General features: G+C 30.5%; 1 protein-coding gene across 17 annotated transcripts in view; it reads left to right on the top strand.

Annotated features, from left to right (window-relative positions):
* The first annotated feature begins 8337 nt into the window (after positions 1 to 8337).
* Eph (Eph receptor tyrosine kinase) overlaps positions 8338 to 12500 on the top strand; it is a 464228-nt gene continuing 460065 nt past the window's right edge. For 14 of the 17 annotated variants that reach the window (XR_015192480.1, XR_015192479.1, XR_006223093.2 and 11 more), the window contains exon 1: positions 8340 to 8732. Coding sequence is in view for 12 of the 17 variants with exons in the window: in XM_043013427.2 (XP_042869361.1) it covers positions 8666 to 8732 (67 nt within the window). In the remaining 5 variants the exon portion in view is untranslated. Of the gene's footprint in view, positions 8733 to 12500 lie in introns of all 17 variants that reach the window. The other 3 variants (XR_015192478.1, XM_043013398.2, XM_086553992.1) reach the window with 2 other exon arrangements.

Genomic DNA, 12500 nt, shown 5'->3' with positions numbered 1-12500 from the left:
TTCACACGTTTTGCAAAATAGGGAAGATGAAACAAGAAAAAAGTAACAACAATGCTTAGAGCAAGATGTGCAATCAGAGAGGAACAGACAAATAATCTAAATATAAAAAACAAAATAATCTCTCAACGTTCTCTTAATGGAGAGATTCAAGGACTGATTTCCATAATTGCCAAAATCCAACACACTGATTCTCTAAGCATTTCTTTCATACTAACCCTCCCCCCACAGTAGAAAAAAAAATCTCTCTCTTATTAGCAAATTGGACACAGACAAACTTCAGAGAACACACATTATGTTAATAACACGATGGAATATAGTTAGCTGGGAATTATTCGAGTGAACGAGCCACTCAAAGCCGAGAACAGACTGTAAACATTGCCGCCATTAACGATATGAAGTGAGAACTTGTCCTGTGTGTTTAGACTTATCCATCACTGCAAGTGGCGATTCTCTCACCGTTACAGTGTACAGTGACGTTACAGCGTGCATGAGTGACGGCCGGGCACGGTTGCCAGGTCGGCGTTTGCGGAGATTTTTTTTTATAGGTTACTTTTAATTAAATCGTTCTAATTAATTTCAGTAATATCGTCATGATAGATGTTTATGACATTATGGTGATAATAGCGAATTTCATAACAACAATGATAACTATAATAATGATAATGGTAATGCTAACATTAATAACAATGATCATGTAACGACAGTAGTCACATGATATCAACAAAATATAATGATGATAATAACATTTTTATGATACTGATGATAACAATAGTAATAACAACAATAGTACAGTTAATAATGATGATATAATAAAGTCTATCTAGTCTCAATTATACTCCATTACAAACATAGTTACTGCCACTATTTATTTACCCTTAATAATGCTAATAATGATCTGATCATCATTAGCGATATAGCGATAATAATAAGGGATAATGTAATTGCGTTGATAATGATAATTAATCATATTATTTAATTTCAATTATCATGATGATTTTGATATTGATAATAACAATAATAAATTAATGATGATAATAATAATAATAATATCAACAGTAGTTGATAACGATATTAAGTTAATTGCAATGATAGTGAAGATAACGATAATGATAATAATACTTTCAATGATGATGATAACAGTAATACTGATAATAGTAAAAATAATAGAAATAATAATAATTATTATTTAACAATAATATTGAATATGATAATAATGATAATATGATGATAATGATCATAGTAATGATAATAATTGTAATAATAATAATAATAATGAAGATAATAACAATAACAATAATATATATTAATAAATAAAATGCTATAATGATATAAACAATTGATATGATATATTGTTAATGATATAACTATGGACAGTAAAAAATAATAACGCAAGAATAGATAATAACAATATTCATAACAAATATGATAGCAAAAATAATAATAATAATAATAATAATAATAATAATAATAATAATAATAATAATAATAATAATAATAATAATAATAATAATAATAATAATAATAATAATAATAATAATAATAATAATAATAATAATAATAATAATAATAATAATAATAATAATAATAATAATAATAATAATATCAATAGTAGTTGATAACGATATTAAGTTAATTGCAATGATAGTGAAGATAACGATAATGATAATAATAATAATAATAATAATAATAATAATAATAATAATAATAATAATAATAATAATATCAACAGTAGTTGATAACGATATTAAGTTAATTGCAATGATAGTGAAGCTAACGATAATGATAATAATAATAATAATAATAATAATATCAACAGTAGTTGATAACGATATTAAGTTAATTGCAATGATAGTGAAGATAACGATAATGATAATAATAATAATAATAATAATAATAATAATAATAATAATAATAATAATAATAATAATAATAATAATATCAATAGTAGTTGATAACGATATTAAGTTAATTGCAATGATAGTGAAGATAACGATAATGATAATAATAATAATATCAACAGTAGTTGATAACGATATTAAGTTAATTGCAATGATAGTGAAGATAACGATAATGATAATAATAATAATATCAACAGTAGTTGATAACGATATTAAGTTAATTGCAATGATAGTGAAGATAACGATAATGATAATAATAATAATATCAACAGTAGTTGATAACGATATTAAGTTAATTGCAATGATAGTGAAGATAACGATAATGATAATAATAATAATAATAATAATAATAATAATAATAATAATAATAATAATAATAATAATATCAACAGTAGTTGATAACGATATTAAGTTAATTGCAATGATAGTGAAGATAACGATAATGATAATAATAATAATAATATCAACAGTAGTTGATAACGATATTAAGTTAATTGCAATGATAGTGAAGATAACGATAATGATAATAATAATAATAATATCAACAGTAGTTGATAACGATATTAAGTTAATTGCAATGATAGTGAAGATAACGATAATGAAGATAAAAATAATATCAACAGTAGTTGATAACGATATTAAGTTAATTGCAATGATAGTGAAGATAACGATAATGATAATAATAATAATATCAACAGTAGTTGATAACGATATTAAGTTAATTGCAATGATAGTGAAGATAACGATAATGATAATAATAATAATAATAATAATAATAATAATAATAATATCAACAGTAGTTGATAACGATATTAAGTTAATTGCAATGATAGTGAAGATAACGATAATGAAGATAAAAATAATAATAATATCAACAGTAGTTGATAACGATATTAAGTTAATTGCAATGATAGTGAAGATAACGATAATGATAATAATAATAATATCAACAGTAGTTGATAACGATATTAAGTTAATTGCAATGATAGTGAAGATAACGATAATGATAATAATAATAATAATATCAACAGTAGTTGATAACGATATTAAGTTAATTGCAATGATAGTGAAGATAACGATAATGATAATAATAATAATATCAACAGTAGTTGATAACGATATTAAGTTAATTGCAATGATAGTGAAGATAACGATAATGATAATAATAATAATAATAATAATAATAATAATAATATCAATATTCATAAACAGGTGATATGATGATAATGATAAGTAAGTGAACATGGATATGATAATGGTTTGGCTATAGCAATATTGCAACGAGAATGATATAGGTGCGTATTTGGTTCCCTTCTTGTCACTGATCATAATCATTGTCATTATCATTATTGTATCCAGTGTGATGCAAGGTTCATTGCCTCTTGATATGCTATAATAACATAAGTAATGGAAATAAACATATTTTCATTATTATCGTTATTATTACCATCATTATTATCATCATTATTATCGGTATTGTTGTTTTTTGTTGCCATTATTATCATTTTCATTATTTTCATGATCAATGTCAATATCATGATCATTACCATTATTATTACTCTTATCGTTATTATCATTATTTCTATTGATAACATTGTCATCATTATTGTGATCATTATTTTTATTATCATCGTTAATATCATAATTATCATTATTATCATTACCATTACCATTACCATTACTGATATGATTATTTTTATCGTTATTACCATTATTATCATCAATTCTATCATTATCATCGTTATTATTATCATTATCAGTAACAATGCTATAATCTTAATCATCATTATAATTGTTACTAGTATTGTATTATTATTATTGTCACTATTATCATTACTAGTAGCAGTAATATCATTAATAGCATTATCATCAACATTATCGATATCATTATCATCATAATAGTAATAATAATAATAATAATAATAATAATAATAATAATAATGATTATGATAGGGATGATAATAACGATATCATCATTACTGATGCCAGTGCTATATATGAAAGTTTTCATCAGTATCATCACCTCTATTGTAGTCAGGATGATTACTATCTTCCTTGTTATCTTTACGCTATTATCATTCTAAGAAATCTATTTGTGTTATTACCACCAAAATCATTATCTTTCCTGCTATCATTTTTACGAATGTTGTTATTACTATAAGTAGTAGGAGGAATTAGACTTATATTTTCTTATCATTAGAGTTACTCTTATTATAGTGATTGTTATTATTATCATTGTTATCATTATTATCATCATCATCATCATCATTATTATTGATATTGCTCTTATCACTTTTATCATTATCACTGTTATTGTTATCACTATTACTATAATCACTATCATTATTTTTATTATGATTGTCATTATCATTTATCCTCATTATCACTCTTGTTGTTCTTACTATCGTTAATATTACTACCATTTAAGTTGTTATCATCATCATTGTTATTACTATCATTATTATACTCTCAAGAGTATTGTAATTATCGTTATTACTGTTACATATATTAATACTATCATTACTATTATCTTTATCATTATCCTTGTTATGGCTATTTTTATAATCATTATTATCATTATTGTTATTATTATTGTTATTTTAGATTTTACTACTATCAGTACCATTATTATCAAAATGATCATTACCATTACTGATATTATGATAATTAATATCATTATCATTGCTATGATCATTCTTATCATTATCAGTATTATTGTTATTTGTATTATTATCATCATTGTTATTTTCATTATTATCATTATCATTGTTGTTAATATTTTTTCATCACATTTAATTTCTATATTATTATCAGCATTATTATCACTATCATTGTTAATACTAATATTATCATCCTTGTTGTTATTATTATCATTATTATTATTATCATTATTACTATCACTTTATATCATCATTATCATTACCATCACTCTTATCATTGCTATCATTATTATCATTATCATTATCATAATGATGATGATAATAATGTATTGTTAGTACTGTCATTATTATCATTCCCTTTCCCAATTACGATAGTAGTGATGATAATGATAATTATAATAATAACGAAAATGTTGATAATAATAATAATAATAATAACAATAATAATGGTAATATTTATGATAATGATGATGGTAATAGTGATAGTTATAATGATAATGATAGCAATAATAATCATAATAATGAAGATAATAATGATCATGGTAATATTAATGATGATAATGATATAAATGACAACAATAAAGATTATAACAAAAATTATAATGATAATAATGATGAAAAAATTATCAGAATAATAATGATAAAGGTTATGAAAATAATGATGATAATGATTATGATAACACAAATGATAATGATAATAATGAAAATTGTTATGATGAGGATAAGGCTAACGATGATGATCATGATTATGATGATAACGATAATATGAATGATAAGAATACGATTGCTAAAATCATAATTATTATCAACATTACTATAATGAGGATTATCATCACCATTATCATTATCATCGTTATCATTGTTATAATCAAACATTTTATTATCACTATTACTATATTTGTTTTTCATATTCCTATCATTTTTATCATTATTATTACTTTTATAATTACTGATATGATCATTGTTATCATTATTATTATCAATATCATTATCCATTATCATCATTTGCAACATCATCATTGTTATCATTGATATCATTGGTGTTGTTTTCCATTAAATTGGTAGCTTTATCACCATAGCATTGTTATCGTTATCATAATTATTCATCTACCATTACTGATATTGTCATGATTATTATTGTTGTTTTGTTGTTATTATTATTACTGTCATTATCCCTATTACCATCTTTATTATAACTATTTTTATTATTATTATTATTACTGTAGTCATTCTTCTCATTACTAATACCTTCTTTGTCATCATTTGACATTTTCAGAGAATAGCCTTGATAATGATGACGATTATATTTATAACAATGATGACAAGAATGGTAGTAATAATTATAATAATGTTTATGATGATTGTAGTAATAATGATAAGAATAATGATAATAACAATAATGATGGTTATGGACAACTATAATGATGATACAACAGTGATAGTAACTACAATAGTAATGATAATAATAATGACAAAAATGATGATAACAATAAAGGTAATGATAATCAAAATTATGGTAATAATAATTATTATATTAATAGTGATAACAATGATGATGATCACAATAATATTATCAGTAATAATGATAATAAAATAGGGGAATAGCAATAACGATAGTGATAATAATTAAAAAATAATGATGATAATTGCTGTAATGACAATAACATTGAGAACAATAATGATGATGATAAGAATTATGATAATAATGATATTGATAATGGTAAAAATAATGATAATAGTTATAGTGATAACGATAATAATGATAATTATTATAATAACAATAACTATGATAAACATGATAATGATGATAATAAGGGCAATGATGATGAAAATGGTAATAGTAATTAAGATAATGATAATCATAACAATGATGATAGTAATAACACCAAAATGTTAACAATGATAATGATGATAAGAGAAATATTAATCATTAAAATAATAGTTGGAATAATAATGACAATTATGATAAAGATGATGATAAAAATAATAAAAGTAATAATGATAATGAAAATTGATGACGATAAGAATAAGAATAATAACAATAATGAGAATGATAACAACAATGATAATAATAATAATACTGATATCAATAGTAGTAATAGTAAGTATAAAAATGCTATTGATAATGATGATGATAATAACAGTAATGATAACAATATATTGATAATCACAATGATAACGATAATAACACTAATGATGATAATAATCTTAAAATAACAATGATAATGATAATAATAATAATGATGATATTGGTAACAATAGCAATAACCATCATGATAGTGATAATAATAACAAAAATAATTGTAATAGTACCAACAATGTTAATAACAAAATAAGAATGGTGATAATAATATTGATGCTATTAATTATAACAATGTTAATAATAATGACAGTATTAATAATGATAATGATAATAATGATTATAATGATAATAATAACAATCACAATTATGATGATGATAATGATAATAACAATGATAATGATAATAATAATAATTATCACAATCATGATAATGATAACGTTTGTTGTTATTGTCACTCTCATTATCATTATTATCCATATTATTACTATTATCATTATCATTTTAGTATCATCATCACTATTATCATTGTTTTTACCATTATCATTATTATTATAATTATTATCATCATCATAATTACTATAATTATCATGATTGTTGGTGTTGTTATTACTTCCATTTTGATCATCATTAAAATATTGATGTTAGATATAATGATGACATTTATATTAATGATACTTATACTCATGATATTGACGATGATGACAAAAGTAGCAACAGTCATATAAGGATGATAAAAGAATATTACAGTTGTAATTACCATAGTTATTATTGTTGTTAATACTGATAATAATACTTATCATTATTATCATCATTATCATTATTATGATTAGTATTATTTTTTACACTTAATTACTATATTCATCATTATAAAGGTATAATATTTATTTCATATTACTGAAAATCATTTTTATCTGACATTTATATATTTTCACTATATCGTAAAAGTTTACTTTTATACTGATTACCGAACAGTGTCATCGCTTTGTTTATATTGTTACTCTACCGTACCTGATAAACACTTAAACGGTATGTGTATTGCAAGTCGATGGCAGTTGTATCAATCATTGCAATGAAGACATCATGATCCAAAGACGAATCATTCTTATTGCACAATCACTTGAGTGTAAACAAACTCTGGCGACTGTCTCCGCCATTAGCAATATTACCAAAGTTGAGCCACGAGAGAGTGAAGCGGAAATTGAATACTATGCATACAATCAACAAAGCTGTGTTTGGTCCAGTGTGTGATAGCTTTCAGCCTTTAGCTTCTCGACGAGTGTTTAGCGCGTTGAGGGCTGAAAATTATGTCGGATGCGTGAGTCCCAATATGTTAGAGTTCGTTGTCGTTAGGTTGTGATTAAAGTGTTCCTGGTTGACTATATTTTTATACATATTACGCATTCTGCGTGTCTGAAACTCCTCCATGAAGCGTCCATGGCGACATGTTGGCAGTCCTGATACACCATTCTCTGATTTGCCGATGAATGGTATTGTTTGAACGTTCGGTGTTCTATCCTATCGTTTTGGTCGAGAAACTATAATTGTGAGGATCGGAAACGTGATAAATTTCAATCTCCCTGCGTTATAAACGTGTGTGGAAGATGAAAATAATGCTAAAATGGCGGTGTAGTCTGACCTCTGTTGTTGGCAGCCCTGCTCGTGTGAGCCCCGGGCAGGTCGGCGATTGGGAGTTCAGTCAGTGTCAGTTGAGCCGTCGGCGGGACGGGACTGTGCCGCTCTCTCTCCTGATCTTCCCCTTCATTCGGGGTCTAATAAGTGTTGTAAAGTTGTTAAAAGAAATAACAGGATTTTTACCGAAAAGTGTTTTGTTGAGTACGAAGTTATAGAGAATGATCGTGGTGTGTGGTTTAGATTTCGCGATGGAGTAAAAATTATATACGTGTTATAAGCAGCCAAGCCACACGGCACCGAAAAAAAGTTTTTTTGGTTTACTCAAAATAAAGGAAAAGTGCTGTGGAGATATACCAGTGTTAGTGAATGTTAAAGAGGTGATTTTAAGATACATGAAAGTGGATTGTACAAAGGATAACAATTTTCATCACTGGAAGAAAGCCCGACGATGTATGATAGGTAAGTTGACCGAAGTTCACGCTTTGTTTTTGAATTTCTAGAACATTCAAAAGTCAGATTTCAACGTGAATCTAAATAATAACACCGGGGCAATTTCTGGTGTCGTAGTAAGAGAGGAGAAAGTGGCAAATGGAGATCGATTTTGGAGTTGTGAAATATCGTTGAATTTCGCGAACCGCTAAAGCATTGTCTCACGCCCGTGGGAGGCCGCGTTTCGGCGCTGCTTCCTCGGCTTTCTTGGCAGGTTTCTGGTTTCGTTTTATTCCGTTTGCCTCAATTTCGTCTTTATCGAGGCGATTCGGGGGTGTGATTTACACGGGTTGTTGTGGCCAGAGTTGATTAAAAAGGGTTTTTGGAATGCGGGAGTCGTTGGCGTTCCGGATGTGATGGCGACTTGTTAGAGTCGGTTTGAGTTTCTTGTTTTGAGAGCCTGTATATCATAACATGTCCTATGTTGTATTTCAACAGACAGAAGCAAGTGAGGAAGAGGCGATGTGTTGTTAACGGTTTTGGCTTCATTTTCACAACACGACAAATTTTGTCTAAAGATTTTTATTATTCCGACGGGTGTGCGTATGTGTGTGCATGTGCATACGTACATACTTATACAGTAGATATAGATAAACGACATACAAGAACTAATACATATATATGCGAATATGCATGTATTGTTTGATTATAGATTCGATTCGACCAGGAATAATTTCAGCCAAGAGAAATGGGTAAGCGACCTGCCATGCAACCAAGCGTGACGGCCCAAAGAAAAAGGATTCCAGAAATTGCAGATGCATGCAACTGTGCAAGCAAGGGAAAGGTGTTGTTGGTGAACAGGCTACTCAAAAAGTGGTTGGTACAGCCCCTACCTTTTCCTCCTCCTCTCTCCCTCTCTTTATTATGTATGCTCGGGATCAATGATTCATCTCGAGTTTACGGACAGAGGGCAACTCTAGTTAATTCTGTTCTGTATTTTGCAAGCGAAGTTGGTGGAGCTGACGGTGACATGCAGGGATCTGTTAATCAGGTTTGGGAAGCGAAAATTACATAACATTGGGGACAATTTTGTGTGACAGACCTTTTTTCCCTTTCTCTGTGCAGTGTGTGTGGATGGGGCTTTTTTAAATTCGGTTTCTGGTGCGTTAACGTCCAAAAGTCACCATGCTCTCGCCCTTTCCCTCTCTTCTTTCTTTTGTGCGTTCTCTTTCTCTATCTATCCATCTGTCCATCCATTTATCTATCATTGTCTCTTTCTCTTTCCTGTTTCTCCCTTCGCCCGGTTTGTGTGGTAGCAATTCATGCCTAGGTGTATGTGTTAGTCGCCCCTCCGAGCAGGTAGCTTTCAATTTAGGTGAATTGAATTCTCTGCGAAAAAAACTCCCGCTGATAAAACGTGTATTCCTAGACTAACGTATTTATTTAAAAGTTATCCTGCGGATTATAGCTTTTGACTATTTGAATGACAAATGGATGAGGCAAAAAAATAAAGTAGGAGCTAACTTTTTACGCGTGTATGTATGTGTATGTAGATAGACTACACCATGTATGTGTCTACATGCATGTTTGTATGTGTTGCTCTTGGATGGATATGTATGCAGGTTGTCATTTACTTACAGTCATCATCCTAGTTCTCTGCAGGCCGTTAGAACTTGGTTAAGACCCATTGAAAAAATGCCTCATTTTGAGTATATTTTTCTAATCTTCGTGTTTTCAATTTGGACGGCGCGTTGTTCCAGTGACCGTTTGGAAATCTCATCCTCGCCTCATTTTTATGAAAATGGCTTCGGAGTCCTTTTCCCCCGCGAGGTTCCGACTGGATTATCGCAGTCCGGCGTGAAAAAATAAATATTAATGATGTTGGAAATAAAGCGATATATGCACGTAGATATCCAGTTGTTCAGTCAAAATGGAATATCAAGTGTTAGTCGAGTGCTGTGTGTGATGAGACTAAAGGTCATTTTATTTTTTAACGGTTGATATCCACTCCGTCTGTTGTTTGGAAATGTATATTTTGATACAGAGCGCATTTTTAATTAAGCATAGGAAAAGATACTTAGTCTCTCTCTCCCTCTCCCTCTCCCTCTCTCTCTCTCTCTCTCTCTCACCCTCTCCCCCCTCCCCCCTCATATTTTACAAATACAGTATATATATATACACTTATGTCTTTCTCTCATAGACTCGCAGTCTCACGCTTGGATGCGTGGTTTAAACATGCTGGTGTATAACGAATTCCTTGAGGCGTCGCGTAGGCCTATACTGGAAAGTTTGTGAGTTGGGAGAGAGACTGACCTCACTGCCTTTGGGCCTTTGTCTTCCTTTGACTTGTTTTTGGCTGTAATTCCTCAGGTTCACGAGGAGAGAGAGAGAGAGAGATCGTATGAGAGAGAGAGAATGAGTTGGACGGAGGTAAATCAGAAACAAGAGCGAATGAAAGCAGTCAGCGCCGTGGAGAGAGATGAGGGAAACGACAGCAACCCGGAACACGAAAGCGGCGACATAGGAGGAGGGAAAGGAACGAGCGATCTCCCCATCTCTCCCCAAGAGAAGTCGCCAGGAGCTTGATGGCCGAGGCTTCCCTTTTCTCCTCGTGTGCCTGTGTGTGTTGTCGTGGCGGTTAATGTAGTTTATGGCGCATTTAAAATGACGCAAAGAGGTGGGCGACGGAGGCGTTCCCTTGATCGACGTTCACGCGACGGGACGAGGATCCAGTAGCCGTCTTGTCAGGACTGCTGCTTGCTTCTTCCCGGCGTCTTGGAGGGCTGTTGATGGAAGTGTGCTCAGACGGGGGGCCGAAACGAAGCACGAAATAGGGGGAGGGGGCGCTTTGGAAGGCTGTGCTGGTCGGAGAGAGACGAGCGTGGGGAGGTATGAGTTATCGATTGGTGAAACATCGTGAAGATAAACTTTAATCGAGAATAATCCTGGAATGAGGGAGTGACTACCTTTGATGAGGAATTTCTGATTGATGCGTCGGACATTCCCGATCAGTTTTATTAGGTATTCTTTGTTTTAGGTGACGGGGCTTGACTTCTTGAGTTTAATGTAGTGTTGTTGGTCCGGGAAAAACACCGGGGAAGTATGACGGAAGAGAGGGTGTCTGTGTGTGCTTGAGTGAAACATTAAATAAGCAAACTAGCCAGGGAAGAGGGTACAACAGAGCATATTAAAACTATGCGATCCGCTTACGCAAAAAAAGAGAGAGGAATATTGGGAAACGTTTTTTGTGTAACGGTAAATATGAAGATTAAGGAATTACTCTTTCAAGGGCTTATTGGAATGTCTATATTAGGACTCTCTCTTTTCTCTCTCTCTCTCTCTCTCTCTCTCTCTCTCTCTCTCTCTCTCTCTCTCTCTCTCTCTCTCTCTCTCTCTCTCTCTCTCTCTCTCTTTCTCTCTCTTTCTCTCTCTTTCTCTCTCTTTCTCACTCCCTCACTCTATCTTTCCGTCTCCGTGGGGTATCATCGGTAGAGGAATAAGTTAGAACTGATTGGAACTGATAAGTTAGAACTGTCACATTGGCGAGATTCTTTCAGCCTTTCCAGATTGGATCGGAGTCGGAGGGGTCTGCGCGGGGGTGGGGAAGGGAGGGGGTCGAGGAAGGGTGTTGGCGCTCTATCCTAATTTTGCGATTCTTTGGTTCTAAGGCTGTGTCCGTTCGGGAGATTCCGTCCCTCGTGTTTGATTGTTTTTTTCGACGTTGCAGTGTTGCCTTGGACTACGACACCTTTTTAGCCTTTTGGGGCGTGAGGGAGAGTTGAATTAATGTGTGATTCA

The sequence above is a fragment of the Penaeus japonicus genome, unplaced genomic scaffold (genome assembly GCF_977035675.1).
Source record: "Penaeus japonicus unplaced genomic scaffold, GWHDUDI00000001_assembly GWHDUDI00000029, whole genome shotgun sequence".
Classification (NCBI taxonomy): domain Eukaryota; kingdom Metazoa; phylum Arthropoda; class Malacostraca; order Decapoda; family Penaeidae; genus Penaeus; species Penaeus japonicus.
The sequence above is the reverse complement of the archived record's forward strand: the minus strand, read 5'-3'. Positions and strand labels throughout refer to the sequence as shown.